Source organism: Coturnix japonica, chromosome 1, assembly GCF_001577835.2.
Source record: "Coturnix japonica isolate 7356 chromosome 1, Coturnix japonica 2.1, whole genome shotgun sequence".
Taxonomy (NCBI): domain Eukaryota; kingdom Metazoa; phylum Chordata; class Aves; order Galliformes; family Phasianidae; genus Coturnix; species Coturnix japonica.
Window position 1 is genome coordinate 41,593,702 of NC_029516.1, and position 26,757 is coordinate 41,620,458.

General features: G+C 41.9%; 1 protein-coding gene and 1 non-coding gene across 2 annotated transcripts; one reads left to right on the forward strand and one right to left on the reverse strand.

Moving 5' to 3' along the window:
• Positions 1-2,503: 2,503 nt before the first annotated feature.
• LTA4H (leukotriene A4 hydrolase) lies at positions 2,504-14,561 on the reverse strand. The gene is made up of 19 exons (XM_015858638.2): positions 14,341-14,561; positions 13,987-14,117; positions 12,451-12,571; positions 12,049-12,117; positions 11,517-11,621; positions 10,793-10,845; positions 9,961-10,033; positions 9,512-9,652; positions 9,323-9,346; positions 8,270-8,340; positions 8,048-8,159; positions 6,939-7,083; positions 6,752-6,855; positions 6,393-6,463; positions 5,757-5,811; positions 5,257-5,352; positions 4,629-4,711; positions 3,318-3,422; positions 2,504-3,018 (listed from the first exon to the last, which is right to left on the reverse strand). Exons 1-19 carry the CDS (start codon positions 14,491-14,493, stop codon positions 2,898-2,900), a joined length of 1,833 nt encoding a protein of 610 aa, XP_015714124.1. The 5' UTR covers positions 14,494-14,561; the 3' UTR covers positions 2,504-2,897.
• A 186-nt stretch (positions 14,562-14,747) lies between these two features.
• TRNAD-GUC lies at positions 14,748-14,819 on the forward strand. Its single transcript has one exon. It is a non-coding gene; the product is annotated as a tRNA-Asp (tRNA).
• Positions 14,820-26,757: the final 11,938 nt, after the last annotated feature.

The following is a 26,757-nucleotide window of genomic DNA, read 5'->3' on the forward strand; positions in this document are numbered from 1 at the left end:
CCATGAGGGACAGGGCTGTGATGGATTGGATTGCTCATGGCTGCTGGGATGGAAAGGAGATTGGACTACACCCTTAGCTCTCTATCCAGAGAAGGATGAAGGTGAGCAGTGTAAGACACTGCTCACTCCTACACTGCTCACTCCTGTGCTGAACTTTTAGGACACAATATTCTATTGAAGGTGAGAAGATGATTCATGAACTTGCTTCCATTACCTTCTCACTTGTGCTTGGGATGATATTGTTAGAATGATGGCACAAATAACGGGCCACATGTGCACACCTCCAGGACTGGTGCTGCTATAACAAATTTCTTCTGCAGTCAGATGCAAAGAAACAAAAATGTGCAGAAATACCAATTAGAATGGTGCAAAAACGACGTTTAGCAACGACCGTGTCCACACAGAAGACTGGTGGAAGCCAGTGTGTAGGAGCCATCACCTCAGCAAAGCAGGACAATACCAAAAGCCATATCTGCCACTGCCTTTTTCCTAGCTCTGGCAGCAAGAAGTTAAGATCAGGTGGTAGTATGAACTGCTAACATTTAAATCACTACATAGAATATCATAGAATCATAGAATGGCCTGGGTTGAAAAGGTCCACAGTGATCATCCAGTTTCAACCCCCCTGCTCTATGCAGGGTCACCAACAACCAGACCAGGCTGCCCAGAGCCTTAACAGTTTAGGTAGTTTCTTTGCTCTTTGTTTAATGCTATTTTGGTTCCAAAAAAGCCAGTACTTTAATGACTTTGTTAAAAGATGTCTGACAGAACATTAAGTAAGACGTTAAGCTCATTTCAGCTAACAGACATATGTAGATTAGATCAGAATGGAAGAACCCAGAAGACCTTGATTTAGTAAAATCTAACAAGATGCATTCAGGCCTTGATTTATGTTAGAGCTGCTAACAGGAAAAGACGAATCTCCTGGTGAGATTCATCTACTTGAAAGCCTATACTAATTAAAACTCAGATGAGAAATAAATTGAACGAGTCTCCATTTCCATTCTAAATGCAACCGTTCACCATGATTTATGTTCAGTTTCCTTTCTTCTTTAGAGTAGCACTTTCCTGCTCTCCGTTACTCCTTGATATGGGGTCATCTCTGTGTCTAGGGATTAAAATTATCATAACTGATCATTTCCAGGAAAAGCTCTTCTCAGATTCACTTCCAAAAGTAACCCATAGATGGCAGTATTCACAACGGCTTCACCTAAATTGACAATTAAAGGTAAAATAACAGGAAGAAACACAGACAGCCCTCTTCCTGTTTTTAGCCGTTTCTATGTCTAAATTGTTATATTAGCATAGAGTGGTCACAGCCAGAACTGTTTGTAAAATAGAAGTATTAGAAAAATTCAAAACTGTGCAGGAACTATAAGTTCTAAAAGTATCATAGAATCAAAGAACATCCCCAGTTGGTCAGGACCACAAGGATCATCAAGTTCAACTACTGGCTCCACACAGGACCATGCAAAATCAAATTGGGCTGAAAAGCCAAAGGACCTCAGCTACTCCTCATCTTGCCCTTAGACCCTTCACCATCCTCACAGTCCTCCTTTGGTCACTCTTTAATATCTTTATGCCCTTCTTACATTGTGACACCCAAACATGCATCCAGTGCTTGAGATGAGGCCACAAAGCAGAGCAAGGCAATACCTTCCCTCAGCCAGGTGCCAGTGCTGGTACAGCCCAGGGTATGCTTGGCCATCTGTAGTGCCAGAGCACGCTGCTGGTTCATATTCAACTTGGTGTCAACCAGAACCCCATACCCTTTTACATGGGGCTGTTCCCCAGCCTCACCCACTCTGCTCATACAGTCTGGGTTGCCTCATTCCAAATGCAGAACCTGGCATTTGCTCTTGTTAAACTTCTTATGTTACTGATGATTTCCTAACCTTCTCACTTGTCAAGATCTCTCTATGCTGAAGGGAGTCAGCAGCACCTCTGAGTTCAGAGTCTTTCAAAAATGTACTTAGTGTAGTTCCAAGTCACTGACAAAAACACTGAAGTACCATCCCTAAAATGGAGCCCTGCAAAACTTCACTAGACTGGTCACCAGCCTGATGGAATCCCATTTACAGGAACCCTTTGAGCCCAACGTTCACTCACTGCATCATATTTTTGTCTAGCTGTGTGCTGGATGCTTTGCCCAGAATGCTGCGTGAGACTTTATCAAGTGATATGCAGAAATGCAAAAAGATTACATCAATTGGCTTCCCTTGGTCAGCTGGGTGGGTAACCATGTCCTAAAAGGAGATTAAGCTCATGAAATAAGACTTTTCCCTCTTTGACTCTTCCCTTTTGACCAATGACTGCACTGCCTGGTATTTTCCACAACTCCCCAGATAATCTTCTCCCAGATTCTGCCAGGAACCCAAGTAAGACTGACAGGCCCGTAATTAACAAGGTTGTTTTATCTATTTCATGAAAATCGCAACAGTGTTTGTCAGCTTCCAGTAAATAAGAAAACCACTATTTTGATACAGATCAATACACAGACAAGTGAGCAATAAAAAGATTTATTTTTCGGTTGTCAGGTACTCAAAGTTTTAATTGCATTCTGCTATGAAAAAGAAAGCTGTGCACAAAGAGCCACGCTCTTCCCAGAGTTTTAAGTTCCATGACAGACAAATGGCTACATCTCAGAACACTTTGTTGTGTTCTACACATTGCTTGCAAGGAAACCCTTCTCCTAGTTCCAAAGATTCAGTGATTTTTTGCAGTATTACAGGGAAGTGCAAAATAAAAAGTATTAAATTTGATCAGGAAGTTCATTTGGAGCTAAATTAGTACCAAAAGCAGCAGAACGTTTTACGGCATAATCAAGCATGCATACAACAGTTTGTACAATCAGTCTTGTTTCAGCAGTAAGAAAACTCCAAAGGAATCAAAGTTTGTCACTGATCCTGCTTCAAGTCCCTGCCCACAAGCATTGCTGTCACTGGGTGCATACAGGCTCTATGCTCCAGGAACGTTTTTACAGCAAGATCTCGAGAGCTGTCAAAATTGTAAAGATCCCTATGAAAAGAAAATAAACATATGAAAAAAGCCTGAACAACAGTACAATGGAAATCTCCCTCCACGTTTTACTTTTCACATTTAGGGATGTACCGGGAGACTAAATTCACATGAAACAAAAAAAAAGCCAGAAAGCGGAAAGTGACTGCAAAGATAATCTGGTTTGCAGCATATAGAAAATTCTGTGCTATATCGCTATAACTCATAACATAATGCATGCACAATATCTAGAATTGCTTATTCTGTTACACTAAAAATGCCAGCAGCGCGAGCTCCCACAACATGGAGATAACTCCTACCTGAACAAGGGTCGAGTAAACTTCATCCTGCCCTGCTCCGTTGCCATTTTTAGAGCCAGAGGAATTGCTTCTTCCCACTTGGACTGGATGCAGAGGCGCAGCCATCTGGAACAAATAAACAAATGGAACTTTCATTTGCTGTAGTTGGCCAGTCTGTGATTCTGCTCCTGTAAACTCCCCAAGTGGTACAGCTCATGGGAATGGAATTATGGCATAATTTCAATATAAGATATTTAGTGTCTGAATGGCATCTTACAAAAGCAGATTTTTCTACATTATATTAAAGAAATGCTTCAAAGTTTCTCCAAAATATCTGCTAGTTTTCCCTGAGGTGACATATTTCTACTATATTACTGTAGCATCCTCTTGCATCACCCTGAGCTGAATTTCATAGCACTTGTCACATGGCACCTAGTTATGAAAATATTCTAAAACTAAAATACAAAACCTGCAAGCAAAGCCTCACAAAGCTGACATGTACTTGTCCTAAGTATAGGAAAATGACATTGCAAGAAACAAGAGAAATACCATACGCTTGAAAATAATTAGGTTTGTAATAACAAGGAACAAAGACATCCAAGTTAGAGGTAAGGTAGAATAACCATCACTACTGCAAATGTATCCAGTACATAACAGTAGCAAAATATGTGAGTCATCATGATATTTGAAAAAGATGATGACCTCAAAAATACATTTGTTAAAGACCAGTGACATATTTCAACAATGTGTAGATATCATGTAGAAGTAAGAACTGAGACACACAGCTAAAGCCTCTCCTACCTGTTTACATACTTCCCTTGATACTTACACTTATTTTAAGAGATAAAAGCTCTGTAATAGCAGGTGTTAAGATGTACCAGCATGGGTTTTCGTCAGTGTAATTTGGAAAACTTTCTGTCACATCAGCAGAAGACCTAGAACTCATTAGGCCATCCTACAAGATCTGTTCCTGACTGAATACTGAAAAGATGTTTTAAGCATCTCAGAATCACAGAGAGTCTTGTGATTATATTGTTCAGTACCACCCTTAAGATAAATTAAAAGGTCATCAGGTTCTTTGCTAGCCTGACAGATGAGAATGAGTCACAGCCTCATTCACACACTGTTCAGTTCTTGCTCTACTACACTACATTTACCCAACTCATAAGTAACAATACCACTTAAGTAAGCATGTTTACACAAGCACGTACAAAATGTACAAACAACTGCATCAGTTTAATGAAGCAGTGTGGCTCAAACCATTTATGAAGCAGGGCAATTTGTTTTATGAAAGCAGCTAAGGCTAGAAAAAGTATCCATACTAGAACAAACCTGAATCGTATTTCAGAATTGCCGATAGCATTGAAGTCATACACTTGCTGCATTCGTTTGACATGTGACAGTGGAAGGGGAGCCTGAAAAAGGCAGTTGCATAGTCAGAATAAGGCAGGAGCACACCCCAAACCACATACTTCAAAAGCAAACAGGATCATTCTAGAGGACTGAAGTTACATGGGATTTAAAAACTTTAGCTGACAAATCTGTTCCTTTCACCTTTTCAGAGCAATAGGGAAGGTGCAATGAGTAATCATGAGCAAATTCCCACATTCAGAACTACTAGCCCTATCAAGTCTTGAGGAACATTCATCCTCTTTCATTAACAGCTTTTATAGCTTATTTGCAGGTCACAAACTTCAATAATAGAACAAATTCAAGCAACTTCTAATATTCTTTTTATCTTTCGATCCAAAATAGCCCATACATCCCCAACTCAGCTGGAGAACCAAACATAATCGGGGGGGGGGCAGGGCTGAATGTTTTAGTGACTACACACAGCAAGAGCAGGTTACTGTAGCATGACTTAAGAAAAGAAGATGGACAATTTAATTCCAAAGAACATCTGAACCTCTGCGTCTGCTTTAGTGACTCCAGAATCAGTATTTCCCAGGCTTGCATTTACCTCCAGGAGCAACAGTGCCAGGAACTCAATTAACTGATGAGACGATATTCCCTTCAGGTCTGCTGAGCTGAAGGAACCCAGATCACTCTCTTTTGCCTAAAAGCAAACAATTTCTTAAGTTCCTAATAGATATTCCTAAACATAAACAGGCATAACTTTCTGTTTGAACATCTGCATATACATGTCACATAGAGCTGGCTGCACACCTTTTAAAAATGTGCTGCACTTTACAGACAGAAGCCATAGCAAATCCACCAACTCTATGATGAAAGGCTACTATACATCATGCAAGACCCCTGGCAGCAATACTATCATCATATATGTATATACATATGTATATATATACAATCTTTCTAAGCAAGTAACAGATTTCAGAACAGAATCATAGCCATAGAAATACCCAGGTTGGAAAAGAAGAATGGTTCACTCTGTAAAACAAACAAACAAACACACACTATTTCAACATACCGACACCTCAGTTAAATTCTTAAACTACTCACTTTGATCCATCTCTGGCTCAAGGCAACACAGGCATTTGTTAATGTCATATCATACCTGTCAAAGATTATAAGGAAAGGATCACACCTAGGAAACAAGAAGTTTCTGCAGTGTTTTTACAAGACGCTTAGCGATTATTTGCTAATGGTTCCACTTCCTTTTTTCCTTCACTGTAGGCTCCAATTCAGTATTGGTATACAGTTTACAAACTTCCTGTTATCATAAGATGTATTTTTGCTTTATTATAAGTGTTCCATACATAAGTGACAATATTTATTGATCCCCACATTCCTAAAATGATCAGTATCTGAGCATATGATGCTTTATTATCTGTATGTTACACAATGGACAAGAAAAGAGAATGTTGTAGCAAGTTGCCAAGAAAAAAATAAAAAGATACATTCCCTGGCAACTTTCAAAGCAAAACGAATTTCCACCAGCATAAAAACAAATAGGAATTTTTAATAACACTTCTCCCTCCTATATAAAACATGTATCGGTATTGACATAGCACAAGTCTGCTTTCTAATAAAGCATTTGTGGGAAGACTTTTACCCTGCTTACAAACTGCTTTGTTATCATTTGGAACACGAAGAGCTAAGGAAGGAATAGACACACTGTAACAAAATGTAGCTTACGTAGGTTTCACAGGTGGCATTCCTGGAGCGTGCAGCCAAGAGTTCCAGTCAACTTTATCAAGAATATCTACCTACAAAACACACAAGTTCTTAGTGAATTTTAAGAGTAGTTTCTAGAGAAAAGTGTACCCTATGAAACCAGCTTCAATTTCTTTTAAGTACCTCCAACTACCATGCAAAACATTCCAGAAACAGAATACTTCCAGAAAGCAAACCAATCCACAAACATCAAAACGCAAACCCATCTTTGTAAGAGTGTAAGACTGCGTAACATTAAGATTTTGAGATAAAAAAGTGAAGTTAATTCCCGAGTTGTGTCATAGCTTCACACAATCAAAAGGTTTTAAATACTACCCAACCTTATCCTTGAAGTAGGAGTACAAGAATGTCTTCCAGTCATCGGTTACTATGCTCTTATAAGCAAACTGCTGAATATAAGCCTTCAGGAAGCCAATGAAGACATCTAATAGTGAAAAAGAAACAACCATTTCAGTGTTTGAAATTAACACGGAAAAGAATTATATATGAAGTCTAACTAAAGCTTACCTGGTCCTCCAAGAAGTTGTTCAAGGTAAAAGAGCAAAGCAAAGCCTTTCTCATATGGAACAGATGAATAGGCAACATCAGGATCTACTTCATTCAGATTGGGGACAAGGTTACCGATAGGATTTTCATCTCCAAGTGCTTTTATCTGCAACAAAAATATAGTAAGATATTCTTGAAAAAAATCACCGCTAATCCTATTTATAAAGATACCATCCATCCAAAATTGAGACAGCCTCATTCCAAATCACTGTCTCATTTTTAAGTTTTGAATCTGTGCAGTTTATTGAACTTCTTTTTCCTCATTTTGCTCTATGAATGTCCAACCACACAAACAAAAATACTTTAGGATCAATTATTTCATGCTCCTATTATTCCTAAGTAGTTGATTACTGTCACATGTTGCAATGATGAGAACCTAGGGATTATTTATCCATTTATTAACAAACTACTTGTTTCAAACAGGTGGAATAACAGATTAAAAAAACACAAAACCCAACAATGTGGAAACATAATCAAAGGGGTAAACTGCATTACCAGAGTGAGATCATGTATACCAGAGTGCCAAATAATGTATTTGCATTTGGCACTAGTGATTCTGATGGTGATGCCTACAGATAAGCTTGAGGTTCTAAGGGACATAATTTAGTGATGGGACCCAGTAGGTTGTGTTGATGGTTGGATGGTGGTGTGGCAGTAGAGGTTGAACCTTCCTGCCAACATTTTGTTACACCCTTTTGCTGTGAGACAGATGGCAGCAAAGGGGCAGTCTGACAAAGTGACATCTGACAAAAGTGCATATGAAGCAAAGGTGCATGGAGTGGATGTGAGCACAGCGAGGCAGTGGGTGATGCATTCCAGCAGTAGAGACAGTGGGTCAATTCCACCAGATTTTTAAGAATGCAGCATGCAAGCTCTTGTTTCTTGCTGCCAAAAATGCACAGCTAATGGTGGTGACTATGTTAAAAACAGTGTTTTCTAGCTGAGAATTTGGTCTATCCAATAGTGTTATTGTGCTTATGGTATCTCTTGTAGTTTCACAGTCCTACTTTCAGAGCAATCTATGTAGGTGTACACCTAGATAAAGTTAACAAGACCTTGAAGATATTTACCGTATTCTGCAGTTCCCTCCAACCTCCTAAGGCTTTGAAGTGCCTGAACTGCTCACCAAACAACCGACCACCAATCCTGCGTTCCAGATACACAGTATGTCCCTCATTCAGCCTGGAAACATAGTGATAAAGTCAGCACTGCTAGGATGACAAAAGAAATTTCACTATTCTCTTTGCAGACTTTAAATACATGTTTTGCGCTGTACTGAACATCATACCTACCAGAAATGCTCCCATGTTTTGTTTGTTACCAAGTTTCCTGTCCAACTGTGAGAGATTTCATGAGCAATAACCTAGAACAGAAAACAAAGACAGATTTACCATCTAGACTCTCTTGAAAACAATGAAATCCCAAGGGAAAGGAAGAATCCTAGCAGGATTACTGCACTACGTTCCCAAGACCAACAGATAGACACAGATCTGTAAGCTTTCCTATTTAAACATCAGCTTGAGGACTAACCCTATGCAATCAAACCTTCATCAGAAATAATTTTGGATTTGTAGCTTGCAAATCATAAACTGTGCAGGCACTTGTTTGTGAAATCAAATTACAGAACACTGGATGCATGTCAAGTAATGGACTAACATTACTTCCTCACATTTGTTTGACTGCTGCAGGGCTGGTTTGTTCTAAAGTAGCAAACAAGAAGAAAACAGTTGACCCCTAGAAGGATAATGATACATTAAAAAGCACCCATGTCTAATATTTCAGTGCTCTTAGGACAACCATCGTATAAGGAGTAATATTCATTTTTTAAAGCACTGTATCAGTCCAGTAGTGAGACTTATGAGATAAAACAGCTTCCAGAGTATTCAACTTACTGGACAAAACTAGAATTTATTCAACATGTACTCATTATTTCCACTTTACAAGTAAGTCATACACAATGCAAGTTCTGACTCATAGAGGCAGATATATTGAAGAAGTTCCCTACAAACAGTTTGGAAGAAAACAATTTGGTTGTAATTTTAAAACATATATATGTTTAAAACATATCCATGCTCCTGTATAATACTGGACAGGAAAAAAAAGCTACTGAGTAGCTGACATTGGTCCCCTACGTATTAAGTTGTTTTCATCTGTTCATTATGCAAAATGGTTGTTCTAGAATTTATTTAGAACTAAAACACATGGCGTAAGACTCTTTGAATCACTGTGTTAGCTTTTAATTCTCTGGATGAACAAGAGACCAAGTTTTCGGACATTCATTGCAAAGCTAAGATGCAAATTCAAGCTATAACCTAACTGAAAACATGAACTTATTTTGCACTTACATTTGACAGAGATCGATCACCTGCCTACAAAAGAAGAAAAAAAGGCAACTGTCATTTCAGGTTAAACTCAAAACATACTAGACAAATCTTGCTGGACAAAGGATTAATATAGCCTGCAAATAAACCTCCATCATGTGATGGATGAGTGAACTCTACGGAAAGGTTGACTTTTAGCAGTGTTACACTTACCAGTAAGGTTGGAGTTACAAAAGTAAGGCAAGGATTCTCCATACCACCATAAGGAAAAGAAGGTGGTAAGACTAACAAATCATACTGTCCCCATACATAAGGCCCCACCAAATCTTCAGCTGTTTGCAGCATAGCTTCAGTCTGAAAGAAGAATTCACATTGGTTTATGGTAAGACTTCTGACTACAAACACTAGAGAAGTTATAAGCTATTGACCCCACACTGCATTCTCTCTCACCTGGGTATGTCCCACATGCAAAACAAGAAAACACTGTGCAGCAATAATTATGTTTCGTAGTAGTTGTGTGTTGCACTAGAACAGCAGCATTTTTGGGGTGGGAAAAGGGGAGAGCAAGGCTACAGATGAACAAATCTCTAAGCCACATCCTGTTCCTTTTTCAGCACTATGTAAAACAATTAGTTTAGGAAACATTTTTGTTAATTACATACCTCAGCAAATTCATAGGCTGATTTATCCACCAGCTCCTTTTCAGCCCACACCAGCGTCCTTGGACCAACCTTCCTGTTGGAAGTGAAAACATCAGTAAGACACTGTGAACTGGAGAATATTCTATGGGAAGCCAACACAGAAAACATTTAATGTGCTTGAGATGATGTTCAAGAAACTCATTACAGAGTCTTCCTCTCCTTTTTCTCTCCAATGCTAAAGTGACACTAGAATAGGCTTTAGAAAACAAAACAAACCACAGTCACCTACTATTCAGGACAAACAAATAGGGGATGCATTTACAGATAATAAAAATGCTGTAAAGCCCTAATATACAGGCATTATTATCAGCTTGACTAACACATCCTTGCACAGATAAGCAAAGAGGATGAAGTCTTCATTTTCTGCCTTCTTTATGTCAGCAGGTATATTTGTTACCAAGGGGAAAAATATACACTTATCCTTGAGCTAAAAGGAGCCCTTAGTGCTCCAATCAGCTCTAAAACCTGCACAGTTGACCTAAATGCAAATGTATACTGAATAGAAAAGTGATGCAAGAGTGAATTAAGATACATATAGGCTGATTCTGTGACTTTGGAAGGCAGTAAATAATCAATAAATTCAGTAAGGTGCAGAACTGAAGAACAATGAAATTCAGATCCAGGATAAAGAGAAAGTTTACTTACTCATAAGCCCTCTCAGACTTTTAAAAACTAGAAATTCAATCAAATGACCAAAGAAAAACTCACAAAAATAACAACAAAAATAAAACCTGTTAATATTTTTTCTTACCCATTATTAATACTTATACTGTGTGCAGATTCACTTACTCACCTGCTTTCTAAATCTCCAACCACTAAAGCAATTAAGTAGGAAGGTATGGGAACCTAAAGGAGAACATTAAAAGAATTACCTTATTTAATGTGAGCTGTCAACATCATTGATTCAATCAAAATAAAACAAAGGTACATAAGAGGATCCTACAACCCTCCCTCATCCATTTCAGCAGGATAAACACTGTTAAATACATAAGACTTTAAAATACAATTACTTAGAGACAACCATTCAGAAAACTGCCACCACTTATTAGCCATAAACTACTTCAATGTTATTTGTTCCTCTACATAAGAGGTACAACATCGCACTGAAGAGCTCACAGATGAGGTAACTATTTGTTTTCCTCTCTCAGATTTCACATAGCAGCCAAATCAGTCCAACAGCTGCTGCAGTTCAGAGGTTCCACTCCTCTCTCCAGCCACTCAAGTCCCTACCTCTGTGCACTCAGACCCTCATCATCCAGATCAGCTTATTGCATTTCTCTTTGCTTAATTTTTTTTCCAGCCTGTTGAGCAATATGAACTAGGCTCACCAAGAGATCCCACAGACACCAAGACTGCAGCCTAAAAGGCTGTGAGAACAAAAAAGCCAGGAGAATACATTGAGGCTGCCACATTAGGAACAGTGGAATCATTGAACTAGCCGCTCTACGTAACAGAACATCAACCTTTAATTGAGCAGTAAGACCTCAGGCACCCCTCTACTAGCCTGTAGCACTTACATTCTGACTGAATCTGTAAATCTTCCGACTGCTGTCCTCTGGGTCAGGCATCTCTCCATCACGATGGGCACTCATAAGAGCCACCAGCTCCTTGGGAACAGATATCTGAAAGAAGGCATTGCGACTGTGAGGAGCTCGGTTGGCATACAGAGTTATATAGTATACTCAAAGCAGCAAGAGAATAGCCCAGATATGTCCAATTGGAAAACTTTCCCCCTCAGATAGAAAATGCTGCCTCAGGGGCTGGCAATACTGAATTATAACCAAAAGGATGACCTTCAACAAGCATTCAGAGTTTCACTTTCTTTTCACTACTGATCATCACAATGCACACCTCCCTTCTTGCTTCTTTAAAACAACCAGCGCCGCAAAGATACCCCAGCTATGTACCACATTACTTAAGACACACAGGAAAGCCATTTCTGGCCACTGATTTTGTTGGTTTTTTTTGGCAGCGACCACAAATAAGCAAATAAAAATCCCACACTGTAGTGTTTGTCTTTATTTAGACACGTGCCTTAGGTTCACCTACCTCAGCATAGTATGTTAGTTTCACAGCAGGTGTGTCTTGGCAAGGCAGAATGGCTCTGCAATGGTTAGCCTGGAGGAAAACAACAAAAAAAAAAATCAGCTAAAATAAAAGCATTTTTCCTGCACAAAGAACTGGGAATAAATCAAATTAATGTATTATATTAGAAATCTACACAGCTTTTGCAGAGAATTAATTAACCATAACCAATACTTGGTCATTTGTAGCTTACTAAATCACAAACATATAATAAAATCACAGCAATACACTGACTACAGTGTTTTTGTTTACAGCCTTTGACATGCACAGTATTAGGCTGCTGTACTTTTCCCTATTAGATCTACTTCTCTGCTTAGAAACTGAGGGAATTACAGGAATACATAATAAAAACTAAGGCAACTTGACCTGGCACTGGCTGAAGAGAAATGGGTGTTTCTTTCCAGAAGTTTGCTCTGGGGTAAACCACTGGAGAGCTGAAGACTTTGGAGAGCTTTCAAAGGAAATCTCGATAATTGCTTCTTGTCCCCTGTACAATAAAGAACAGTCAGACAGTTTTGACATGACTTGCAATCGCTTCTGAAACTCCTCTACAATGCTTTAAGGAAGAGAGTCAGCCACGCTGTCTCAGAAGCACTGAGAACAATAAGAGCAAACAACTACCCCTTTTCAATTATGATAGCGAAAGTCATTTGTTGTATTTCAATTTGAACACCAAAAGACACTTCCATTCTCCTTTTCTATAGTTTGTGGAGAACAAAGACTTTTTCTTTAGGTTCCTTAAACCAGCTAAGTTTTTAGATTCCCCAAAACTACGAAGCACTGTACACGTAAATATAAAAAAACTCAATGCAATAAGCAAACAAAAAATCACAGATCACACAGAATCACAGAATGACCTGGGTTGGAAGGGACCTCAAGGATCACGTAGTTCCAACCCCCCTGCCTGGCAGGGCCACCAAACATACACCTTTACTAGATCAGGTTGCCCAGGGCCCCGTCCAACCTGGTCTTGAACACCTCCAAGGACGGGGCATCCACAACCTCCCTGGGCAGCCTGTTCCAGGGCCTAACCACTCTCCTAGTGAAGAACTTCCCCCTAACATCCAACCTAAATCTTCCCTCTTTTAACTTAAAACCACTTCCCCATGTCCTGCTATTGTCAGCCCTGCATAATAACAAAGGAGTTGAACACTCTGCAAAAGCAAGCTTTAAGAAACTTGTTATGGTTAGTAATCGCTGCGCACAGAAGTACTTGCATGGGTTACCTGAAAGTTGCAGGCTATACAAACTGCTCTTGGGAATTAACAAATCAAGCCTAACTCAGCACAAAATCCAGCTAATTAGAGCTGTTGGACACTAGGTGAGCTGACTGGGTACACATATCTAATTTATTACCAGCATTCCAAAGTACATACTTGAGAGTGAAAGAAAAAACCACCTGTATTATCATAAGGCACATATGCTTGCTGAACAGTCAAGCTTCCAGTTGTAACTCTTCACTTTCCTATCACCACTTTATTTTGATTTCCAAGAATGACTGTGTCTAACACAACATTATAGATGCTTACAACCAAACTTAGGCTCTGTTTGTGACTTTGTGCTACAATAAAAACCAAAAAGCTGGAAGTCAGACAAAAGAAACAACTCCCTATGAACTTCCTATGTCTCTGCTGTCACCTATTTGCTCCAGGACTTCATTCTTTCAGTCTGAGGTTGACCTGTGAGTTGACTTGTGTCCCAGAAGAGACGGATGCCTTATGGCATATTCTTTATTCTTCCACAATACTACAAATCAAAGATGAGTTTATAGAGCTGGGAAGCAGTTTTGAGTGTGAGACGATAAGAAACAATTTACTGGACAATTTAATTCAAACAAAAGGACCTATTCATAAAGCAACTCTGTCAGGTGAGGTGATACCAAGTGGTAATGACACAGCCTACCTCCTCATCTCAAAGGGCAGCGTGATTTCCAGGGGGCTCCCCTTGAAGCTGTGCTTCTCTCCAAAAGCAAACTTGGCATCCTGTCCGTTTGCAGTCACTTTAAATACCTGGAGATCTTTTGTATCCAAGACCTGGAAGGAAGCGAACAGCGTAAGGACCTGCAGGGCCTTCCTCGTACCTTTGTACCTTCAACACGAGTCTGCCTTTAGAGGGAAGCATTCTCAGGTGGAAGCAGGGAGGCAAAGCGACCACGCTGGGAGCTGGGAGCTGAGGACAGGAAACTGAGCCTACACATCCCAGCAGACCCCAAGCCGACCCCGCATCCCCCCTCAATCCGGGCCCGGCCGCCTTTACCAGGCAACGCAGCGCATCCCGCTGTGCCCGCGCCGTGAGAGCCGCCGTGCCCCGCAGCGCGTGTGCGACGAAATCCACGCGGCAGCGCAGGTGGAGGTGCCGCGTGAGGCAGCAGGACGGCGACGAGAACGAGCTGGGATCCGACGCCGCCATGGCTCACAGCAGCTCTGCGCCCCGAGCGGCCGGGCCGGTCCATGCCGCCGTCACCGCCCCGCCCACACAGGGCAGAGCCAGGGCGGCGCGCGGGGCTGTGGGAAGCGTGGTGCTGTGCTGCTAAGGGGGGTTGGCAGCAGCAGCAGCAGAGAACCACAGCTCTCATGGTGCAGTGCGGGAGAGAGGGGGGAGGGCGGAGCACGGCCGGAGTGGGAGGGATGTAGTGCTGACTGCCACAGCGCTCACTGTACAGTTCCTCGTTAGTATAGTGGTAAGTATCCCCGCCTGTCACGCGGGAGACCGGGGTTCGATTCCCCGACGGGGAGGTACACGATTTTTTTTCCACCTTTCTATCTTCTCTGTGAAAAAGCAATTTTTTGTGAAATGAAGGCTATGGCTGCAGCAAATATAACCCCCCTACCACACCCCCCCACCCCCCCCACCCGAAATAGCACCCCAATTTCAGGGAACGGATATGTACAGAAGAAAGGCATTACAATCCTCTCTGCTCACCTCTTTCAGCACCGCATGGCCCGCTTGGTTTGCAGTGCAGCCTGTTCAGCTGCTTATCTGAGCTACCATCTCTGAATGCACTTTCATATTTAAACAGCTCAAAACAGCTTTTGCAGGTGAAGACACTTCCCCCAAGCATGCATACAGATATAGAGTCAGCAGTGTTATAGTTGTATGTAAATGACTAATTAACATTAAAGAGGGTAGGCTTGGAAAATTACTAACTGTGCAAGTTTTGTGTACAGGTACAGCACAGATAGATAATGGCTGTTTGGTGGGCTTGATCTGTGGGAAACCACCAAGCATTCAGAGTTCTGCAAACCTGATATAAATAAGCAATGCCTCTCCTGAGTGTGCGATTATTGACCTATTGCACGTGAACAGCGAGTCTGCTATTTGGCCACAAATGTGGTAAGCGTGAAGATTTGTTCTGACACAAGGTTTGGCAATGCGGGGTGATTGCTTCTGAAAGGACATTGCAGAAACCATGGGTGTGAAATGCAGGCTGCAGAGCTTAACCCCCAAACTGTGGTGCACAGCAAGGCGATGGATGTGGGCCTACTGGAGCACCTCAGGGCCTCAGCTGGTTGCAGCCTTGAGAGGAGCATCTTCTCCAGGCACATAGAAGCTGTGTACAAAGCTGCTCTGGAGGATCCATGCAGACAGACAGAGATAAACCCAGCAGGAGAGGAAGGGGGATCTCAGCAGGACTATTGCTTGCGTGTATTGCAGGAGGAACAGAAACTGATCTTTGTTTTGCAACATCTGAATATTCTTCCATGCCTGCTTCCCTTTCTGAAAATCCACACATATGTCATTGCAAGCAGAAAGGCAGTGCTTATCTGTTTGTTTCAAAGCTGAGAATGGACCATAAAATAAGATCTAAGAACCATTTAGTAGCTCGTGTTATGTTGGTATCAAGTTAGGCAATTTCAGCTGTCATAAAGCAATAACGGATTAGAAAAGCAATTCCTTCCAGACAGAAATATGCTGACAGTGCTCTGCAGGCAGAAGAAAGTCTTGCAAGCACTTCCAGACCTGCTTAGTTGGGGTTCCTGTGTTCACATTACACGTGCAAAGCTACACAAGAGACGAGCTGCTGTATAAGTGCAGCTGGAATGCCAGTCTCCTTGCTGCATGGGCAAAGGTAAAAGGAAGGGCACCTGTTAGCTGCACCTGGTTGGAATACTTTGTTGAAGCACACTGAAACCCTGGGAGATTGGAACTCTGAGTGTATTGTATCCACGTGCATGTCTAAATACGTGCCTTGTATGTGTGCTTAACTCTGCCAAACTTCTCAGCTAACCTTTGTCAAGAAGGCTTTTGGAAAGCAGAACAAGTTGTCTGCAAATGTTGGAAACTGCTTTGTGTTATTAGTAATGAGGAAACATGGGTTCGTGAGAACTAGGGAGTTTTATATTGTTGGTTACTCCAAGGAAGCACCTTTTAATCCTTTTAAATGAAAGCGGTAAGTTCATGTTTTAAGCCTAGCTGAAAATAAGTTCTGGCAGTTGTTCTAGGGGATATGTAAGAATAATGAGGTGCCAGAATCATTCTCATTGCTTTGTCACTTAGAAAGAACCTAATCAATAGAGGGAGATTGGTTAAAGCAGAGTAAAAACCATTTCAATACATGCTCTGAAGGACTGACAGAAGGAACAGACCCAGGAAGACCTGCACCACATTGGGTGCTGTTGCACTGTGTTGTATGAGTGTCAGTCAGGAAAGGTTTGTCTGTTGTTACCAAAACCATTTTGCAATGGTCAGAGGGTTGTGGTTGTCCTGTATTTCTTCATATGTGTCAGTACATTTATAGCAAGAAACAAGTAACTCATGAAATAATGGCTTGCTGTTTTTGATGGAATTATTTGGCTTTTCTTTCTTTTGGTTCCAAAAATGGTTTATAATCACAAGAGCAGAAGGGGTGAAGAAAATGCCAGTTTATTCTGTACTGACTGCAGAACAATAGGTATATTTGAGGGGCACTCTATCCCCTCGTAATATTACATGATGTGCAGTGAAAAGGCTGCTCTGAGGCTGTAAAATTCACTATTTTTAAAGTCTAATGGGCACTGCAGCCTCATTGAGCACAGAGGGCCCTGTCTGCCCCTCACCAGCCCTATGATAGGGCCAGCCCTGGATCTGCTCCTGGGAAAACATAAAGACAACAGCTGGTCCATGGGCACTGCCGCTATCTCTGCTTGCCTCACATGGAACTGTGCAGCTGCACCCATTGGTGACAGTGGCAGCAGGGCATCCCAAGCCTCCAGGAGCAGCCAGCTGCCATGGAGCATGATGTGAGGTCTGCAAGCACAACGTGCTGCTGAGAAGAGGGTGATTGAGCCCTTTCATGTACATTTTCCAGGTCTGAATCTCCAGGTGGTACATGTTGCTGCAGCCCTGTTCAGATCAGTGCAGCAGCACTAATCAAAGCCAGGCGCAGTGCAGCCATACCCACCAATCAAAAACCACCCAGGCCAACATCAGGCATTCAATCCCAATGCATACTGAAGTTTTATGACCTCTCCAGACTAGCCTGGCCTCTTTCCACATTAGCTTATAACATAGGTAAATTAATTGTCCACATTTTCTCCAGTAGCTCTTAATGTATTGAGTTGTTAATATTCAAGCATAATGGCTTGCAGAGAACTTTATATTTTTACTACATGAATGGACAAGAGTGGATCCATGGACAGGTGCATAATATTTGAAAGCAACGTTTTATTAGTAGTTTATCCTTCATTTATTTTTGAGCAGTTTCAGAAGGCCTGGAAGGACTATCTTATTTCTGCTGGATTTTTCTTTTTTTTCCTGAGAAAGAGTGTTTCTCAGTCCCGTTGTCACCACAGAAGCCTTCATACAACCATTTCATACAGCTGTATTTCCACATTTCAGATGGGCTGTTAGACATAATTTCCCTCATCCTTCCCTTCATGCAGAAGGAATCTGTTTTGTAATTTTTTTCACTTCCTTTTTTTTTTTTAAATTTCTTCTAATTATTAAACACTTTTGCACATTCTTCTTTAAGACCCTCCCATGTTGCTAGACATGCACACAGTCGACACCACCAGGATGAGGAACTTCAGCTTTTGGATGCTCTGCCTGAGGTACCATAGAGTGGACTCGGTTATTTCAGAACTTAAGCATCTCAAAATCATGATGCATATTTGAAGACATTAACCCAGAATCGTGGTATATACTATTAGGTAACTCACTTTAAAATTGTCATTTGGACATTTCAACACACAATTCATTTTTACCCACTCAAGGCGTGAAGTTTATTTTCCTCTTCAGGAACTACAGGCTGTGTAGTTTGGTATCCTCAGTGTGTCACTGAGCTGTGATCATGAAAGGACGGTTCCCATCAAAAATCCATACGATGCACAGTTATCAGTTCTTAACTTGAGCCTTCTCAGCATTTTTCTGTTTGCTTTTCAAATATTTTCCTTGAAAAAGGTTTTGAAATCTCCTGGATGGCAACACTTCCTCTTTCCAGCCATGTTATTCACACTTACCAGTGGTGGTGGCAGCAACCTTATCCATCTGAGAACTGTAGTGCACACACAACTTAAGTTAATGAATAGATGGAACTGTTGGATGTGAAGAAATTGCCTGTGTTTTCGATAAATCTGTAGCTGTTATTGGCTTCATAATCCCTCCTGATGTTCATTTTAAAGCATCTGCTTCTGAGTGATTGCACTCTTTCTGTGCCTTGAGGTACAAAGGAAACAAGCTCATGCTAAATCTTAAATATCAGAGAATCTCCACTGAAACAAAAGGGATGGTGTATGTATTTAACACAAAGCATGTTTGTGAGTGCTTTGCTTGAGGAGAACCCAGATGCTATCTTCACAGAATCATACAAACTCTGCAGCAAGCTTATCTCAGCCTCCTGCTGAAGCTCTTCCATCTCACAGCCAGCCAGCTGTTAATTCAAACCAGATGTGATGGTGACCCCCTACAGTACAGAATCGTAGGGGTCAGAAGGGACCTCCAGAGATCATCAAGTCCAACCCCCCTGCCAAAGCAGGCTCCCTACACCAGGTCCCACAGGTCCAGGCGGGCCTTAAATATCTCCAGAGAAGGAGACTCCACAACCCCCTGGGCAGCCTGTTCCGGTGCTCCATCACCCTCACCGTAAAGAAGTTCTTGCACACATTTGTGTGAAACTTCCTATGCTCCAGTTTCTGGCCATTTCTCCTTGTCCTGTCTCCACACACTGCTGAAAAGAGTCTGGTCTCGCCACTTTGCCCCCGACACCTCAAAGGGGTTTTTATTTCTGTTATTTAGTATCTGGAGGTTTCCAAGAGGTGGCTTCATGTCTGTTTTTATAGGGTTTGGCATTAAGTGACCTTTCCCCTGGACATCAATACAAACTGACCCCTGGATAAACTCAAGGTGTTGTTTTAGGGGTAGGAGTGATATTTAATTGTGCCTGGATCTGATGCTGGCTTCCACCAACATGCACAGAAATAAGTCAGTCTCCTCAAGATCCTGTGTGAAGCAATGTCTTCAGTGTAATGTGCAGTAACTAGGCTCTTGAGTTTATTGTCAGGTCAATGGTCCACATCTATAGATTGCTAGGTTGGATTTGCTGCCCATCCTTTTTTGTTTTGCCTGAATTTGCTTCTTTGAGCCTTTTTGATTCCTCTGTAAGACGTGCAATTCCTTTGCATGTAAGTATCTAGATATTTGTCCCTTACATCCAATATCAGACCAGAAATGCAAACCAGAGCATGAACAAAAGCAGAAACTAAGTAACTGTGCAAGAAAGTACCATATTACCCAGAGGCTTTGGCAAACAAAAAGAAGTCTTTCCATCTCTTCCACAGATGCCTTTACTCAAAAGTAGAACAGAGAAGAAATATTTACTAAATAGCATAAGCCTCCATTAGGGTTTTGGAAGGAAAATGTAATCACATGCTTTCTTTCTGGTCAGTGTGACAGTATCTCTCTGAACCTCATATATTTATGAGGTTGCTGAGGGCTCGCTTACTTCTTCCTGGTTTACTGCATTCAGATTTTCTGCAGAATTCTCCTGTTAACACAGCATCAAGTAATGGAAATTTTTATAAACCATTTGATTTTATGCTTCCGTCCCCTTATGAGTAGACTTTGAGTGTGATCTGAAGACTTAGATGTTGCGTCACATCAATGTTTATATTACTGTACTTGTGTATGTGGTGTAACCAGTCCCTCCGAATTTCAAAGACTTTCTGTCTGCCACAGAAGAATTAAACTTTCAGATCAGAGTTTGTCCCTGTGACCCTTGTGTTAAGCTTCGCCTGACAGCAACATTGGCTTCAATTTCTAGAGGCCAAGCTGTGAAAATTGAGTTATTTCCGTATTGAGTTATGTCTGTAGTTTCCCCAGTGATCAGTGAAAGAGATTTAATTACACGGTACTTTGTTAGAGAAGGAAAACCAGAGATTAGTCAAAAGAGACAAGGAGAAGGTCTTTCTTCAGAATCTCTGAACGGTGTCTTCCATCGCTTCTCTGTGAAGTACTTTAAATATGTTTCTTCCTAGGTGTGCCTTTGCTTCTCCTTATTTAGGCATTTATATTTATATATTTATATTAGGTTATATATATATATATATATATATATATATGTTTATATTAGGTTAACAAGTCTCACAGTTAGTTTTACTTAGCCAGGATGAATTTCTCTCCTCAATGCTCTTCATTAGGTGTCCCTGCTATTCCTTCTCCTCCAAGCTCTCAGCTTCACGGCAGGAACACCACCATAGCCTGCACAGCATCCTTACCATAGACTCCCTAAATAGATGTGCCAGCAAACTTCCCTCTTTGTCTGGAATGGGGATGCCCCAAACCAAAAACAACTGGAGGCAATGACCACAGACATAGACATATCATTTCACAACACTAACAGCAACTTCCATATTTTTCTCCCAGTTGTTTTTGCATGGCAGAAGTGCTTCCTATCTGTTCCCCAGCTTGCTGCATAACACGCAACATGATTAAGTCTGCTCTTCATGTGGCAAACTCTAAGAACCCACGGAGCACATCATCCATCCAGCTTTCCTTAGCTGTGGTGCTTCTAGCAGAAGTATTGGCTCACTATTCATAACCTCGGCAAAGCAAGACTGGTCCATTAAGATACCTGTAGTACAGTAATAACTCCCACCCTGTGAAGTATGACTTCCCAGGGAAAGGCCATGAACCCAGAAGAAAGGACTTGAGAGTGTGCAGAGCTATTCGGGGCTATGAACTGCAGACCTTTCGCCCTCTCCCCTTTGGCTTCCCTGCCGACATAGGCAGGATACATCCCTCACTCAAGGGAAAACCTTAGGCTGCATCATTAATGCCTCACACTGGTTAAGTTCAGATGGCTGAAGGCTGACTAAGAAGATTTTTCACTGTCCTTAGTACACGACCTAAAAGAAGGTCTTTACTGAGTTGTCTGAGACCATCTTTAGCAGAGAAAAAGGTTCAAGAAAGCTCAAGAGATCAGAGCTGAAAATTTTGGCTGTACAAGAAAAGCATGGAAGTGCAGGAAAGCTCTCAGGCATGTTAGGAAATACTGCTTGTAACTGGTGGAACTCCTGCCCTTATCAGGACACCTGGGCAGGCAGCACATGGCTTGGACTGAAGAAGAAGGGTAGATGGCTCCTTCTGGCAGGAGCTCCTGTCACTTTGCTCAGATGGACTTGCTAAGGGGAAATAATAAATTTGAGAGACCTTTTCAGAAGACATACACAGATACATTTGACTTGTATGTTCCTGCCTTCTGCACGTTTCTGGCTGAAGTCCCAGGCAGCCCATCTATGCGTCAGGATCTGGTTTCAGGCACTCTGGAGTGGCCAAGGGAGCTGGTACCTTTGAAGGAGCCAAGGGATCTGGGGAGTGTCACAGCTAGCAGATAGATAGCCCTTCCTGCACCCATACCCTCTGCAATCCAGGGGACCAAAGAGTCAGCAGTGAAGGATTTTGGATGTGGTGAGAATGTAATGCACACCCCAGCCACTGGGCTCAGCACCTTTCCCCCTCCTGCTTCCCATTAGCCAGCAAGCTAAGTAGTCCCTATTTCCTCTGGTTCCCATAACGTATGTCTTATCAAAAGGAAATCCTGCATACACCCTTTCATACTACACAGCCTTGCTCTCAAAATTCAGCAGAAGTGAGCAGATAGTGCAAGCATTCATTTCAGCTTGCCATTTAATGTATAACTGTGCCCTGCACCTATATCAAGGCAGCAAATCTCAGAGCTGGCAATTCTCTGTCTCATATCCCTCTGCACAGGTACTCTGAGTACCTGAGAGAGTCTAATGAGGGGAGTATTCATCCAGGTTTTCTTTTAAATAAATACTTCCTACTAAGCAGTAGAAAGGAGGGAGCAGTATTGACAGACAAATACACAAGATAATGCACAAGGCTTGGCTGGACATATTTACTTTTGTTGCTAAAATATGTATCTGGAGAATAGCCATGGCAGGCTTCAGCCTAAGTAATATGAAACAGGTTGTAGGTTTACGTGAGGACATTGATAAAAGCTCAGGGAATGCATTTTTAAACCTTTTTTAATATAGATGTCTATAAAATCACAAGTGGTCTGGGAAGATGAACTGGGAATGGTTATTTATCGCTTCTCATAAAATAAGAATGAGGAAGCACCCAATGAAATCTCTGGCAAGCAGGCAAGCAAAAAAAAAGAAAGCTTTGTTTTTCATGCAATTATATGTGTATGAATCAAATGCAGCCAAGAGGACTATGAAACTCATCATCACAGGATGCTGGGGGCACTGAGAGTATAAACAGGGCTCAACAGAGTCAAATAGGAGGACAGTGGTCACTTCAGCTTCCTCCTGTGGTGGGAGGCAGGTGGTAGGCAGGATGAGAAGCCTGCTGCCATGGGGCTCTCGCACTTGGTCAGACCAGCACAGCACTCCTAGTGCCAGGAAGAGGAAGCTGATGGCATGGCCTCAGGCCATCGTGGCCACAGTTAGCGTGACAGAGAGTGCACCATCAGCAAAGAGGATTAACATTTTTAACTCCACATTGTGACTGGTGTTCTGCCTTCAGTTGCTTGCCTGAGTCACAAAGCAAACACCATCTACAAGGAGGCTTCTACCACAGATTTCCAGTGAATCCTGGTGTTTTGAAGGTGTTGGGCCAACCACTGGGACGTTCCCCCTGTGGGCTGGCCTTTACCTTGCTGAGCTAGGTTCTGGGGCTCGCACAGTCCCATGCAGCAAGGCCAAACAACAGCACTGTGAGCCAGCAGCGTGAAAGGCTTACTTGAGTCTTTGTTAGAAACTGGTTTGTGCTGATGTAGATGGTGTGGTTGTTTCAGCCAATGTTTTGCATTCGTGGTGAAAAATTCTGAGTAAAGGGTTGTTTTGGGGCAGATTACTGGCCATTAATGGGGGCCAGTTAACAAATATTGCTGTGGTTTCCAAAATCTGTTTTGCTTGTCCCAAAACTGGTCTAGTACTAAGTGCTTAATTATTCCCTGTAGTGTAGTCTCTCCTTGTGGGGAAGCCACACAGCTTTGCTGTACATCACACAGAGAAGAGAGCACAATTAGAACTGCATTTTACCCACAAAACAAAGCTAGTAGTGCTAGTCCCATCTTCACTTTGGGCTTTGTGAGCCTGCAGGTGGACTAACTGTGGCCTGTCAGACATACACGAGCAACATGGAGCCAAACCGAACAACGTGCTGGCTGTTTGTCCACTGGGGACAGTTCTAAAGGGTTAGTCCCAGTCATGAGTGAAGGATGAACAAAGGAGCTGGGCTATTAAGGCACCTTAAAGGCCTTAATGTATTGTAGCTGAATGTTCCCAGTAGTTGAACCTCAATATTATGAGCCACTAAACCAAACTTCCAGGCTCTGCCCAGTCTTATCCAGCACTTTCTTTCTGACGCAGTAGCTCAGCCTGCTACCCAGGAAGATGCTTTTGTAGGAGTTGCCAGACGATGTTTCAGAAAGAAACACCACACTTGCAATATTAGACCAGACTTTCTAGAATTATTTCTTCAGGAATCTACTGCTGTGGACTGGTGACACCTAATGGCAGGGACACGGTGCAGGACAGCAGTGGTACCACAGAGCTAACAGAACTCTGTTGCTGGTATGAAATGAGTATCAGATAACTTAAACAACTTACAAACCAAACCGTAGGGTTTTCATCCAATGTCTCATTTTCAGTCTTTACTAACTTGACATATTATTAAGACCTGCTTATGGAGTTTTTGTTTCATGATATGGTTTTATTACTAGTCCTTTCCCAATCCTGTGCTATCCTCCACTTTGCTCATTCTGGCCTATCCTTTTTATTAAGCCTTGCAATTTGTAGCTTGTCTCAGAGCAGCTTGTTCAGATTAGGTCTGCCTAGGGGCTAGTTTAAATTGCTCACATGACTTCTTGTAAGAAACATTACGCACATGTTAAATTCATGAGCCAAATTAGGCTTGTGTATGTAGTGCTCTCCATTTCCCTTTGCCCTTTCCAGGTGGCTTTTTCCTCATCTTTCCACATTCCCTTTTGCATTCCCCCAATCCCTTTCAATGCCTTTGTATGGAAACAAAGAGAATCTCATATCTGTTCAACAAGATATAGCACCCCAGTCTGACTATTTAAATATTCAGGAATGGAATCTGTCCCTATAAAACTCATTTGTATGTAATCGTAGTACTGTATACAAACATGGCTGAAGTGCAGAAAGAGAGCAGAGGGAACCATCAATATATCCAGTGCATTAATTCATGAAGGAATCATTTTTTGCCCCTGGTTCTGGAAAGCAGAAGGTAATTGTAGTTTTTCCCACTTGGATTTTGTTTCAGATTCCTCTGAATTGTTCCTAGTGCAGAGAATAACCATAATGAGGCTTTCTGCAATGCTCAGTTTGACCCCAGTGCTGAGAGCAGGACTCCCACTGTTTTGATTACTGGGGTACATTTATTGCACAGGGCATCCCCACAGGGTCAAAAACACCCTCTTATGGCTCTGTTACTTTGTTGTGTGGGGAATACAGCTTTCTAACTGACTTCTTCTTGCTCTTTATTGAGACGCTAACAACAGGTTGGCTATCATGAAAGGGTTCTTCACCAGGAGGATGGCTGGGCAGTGGAACAGATTCCCCAGGGAAGTGGCATGGCGCCAAACCTTATGGAGTTCAAGAAGTATTTGGACAACGTGCTCAGACATGTGGTCTGATTTTTGGGTGGTCCTGTGTAGAGCCAGGAGCTGGACTTCATGATCCTTACAGGTCCCTTCTAATTCAGGATATTCTATGCTTCTATGCTTTTATGATCAGTGTGCTGATGTGGGCAGGCAGGTATCTGGCTTTTCATCAGACATCCACTAAACAGGATTTCTCACAGGGACTAGTCATAACAGGGAGGTAACAAAAAGCTACACGTAACCCTGCTACTATGCCCAGGAGAAACAATGCTCAGTAACTGAAAATATGTAGCTACTAGTGCCCCAACTGAAGTGAAGGCTGTGACACTTTGACTGCTTTAGGCAACATGGAGGAGACCCTTCTGAACCATTTCTACTTAACAAGAGGAAAATCATCTGCTAGAACTCGTACATCCTTAGATGCCCAATAATTCAAATGTGAGACGCTACCAGGCCTTCCTAATTCCACCTTACATAAATGTATCCCTCCTGCTTTTTCTTACTTAACAGGATGTGGCTATTTCAAGTACAAGTAAGTGGCAATACGGCAATGCAATTAAGGCAGACGTCCGTTCCAGCCAGCAGAGCGCAGGCAGGCAGTGGGGAGAGTCAGCTGAAGGAATTACATGGCCACGCCATTTCCCCATCTGGATGTAATCTGAGCTGCTGGCTCTGTGTAAAACGGTATGGTAAATGCTTTAGAGCCTGGTCCTCAAGGACCACGTTTCCCCCCACAGACCTCCATGGAAACTCAGACAATTGGAGGCATTTTTCTCGAAAGCCTATAAATGTGTGCCCAGGACATGAGTTATTTTCAGAGGAAGGTCATCAGCTGTGCATCCTCCTCCTCCTAGCAGTCGGCCAGACCTTAGTGGTCTGTAGTAATGTTTACCTGGCTGATACGCCTTGATTCTCCATCTGAATAAGTCACTCTACAAAGGCTGTGAAGTTGCTGCTGTGTTTTTTGGTCCTGTGGCGAAAGATCTTCCACCATTAAAATTCAATTACAGGGAATTCTTCTACTAGAAAACTTCCACCCTCTTTCCTAGGGCAGGAAGATCTCTGCCAACCTCAGGCCTATGCACACAGTAGGTAATAGTAAATAATTAGTTACCATTAGTGTGCCTTAAAAATACACATTCACATATGTGTTCTGGGCACCTTAGCCATGGTAATGACAGCTGAGCACTGGGTCTGAGCAACCACAACAATAGATAGAACACTACACAACAGTAGATAGAGGACTACACAATGCTGCTACAAGGCTATACTAAGAAGACCAAATTCTCTGTTAACATAAATCCCATTAGAAGGAGATCACTTCCATGTGCCAATACCCTGCTCAGTCTGGCCATAACCAAGTCTTTCTGATGGCAGCCAAGTGATATCATGCAGATATCACCGTACTGGATGGCTGTATTTGATATTAAGTACTTGGGTATTTCACAGAAAATTGTGACTGCATTGCAAAGTACAATGGCAGAGAGAGTGTTTTAAGAATTTAGTTCTCCAGGTTACATACAAAAGCTGTCTGGGAATTCAGAAAGATAGTAGGTGTCTGTAAGAAAAGAAGGCAGTTTTCAGTCAGCCATAAATCTTGTACT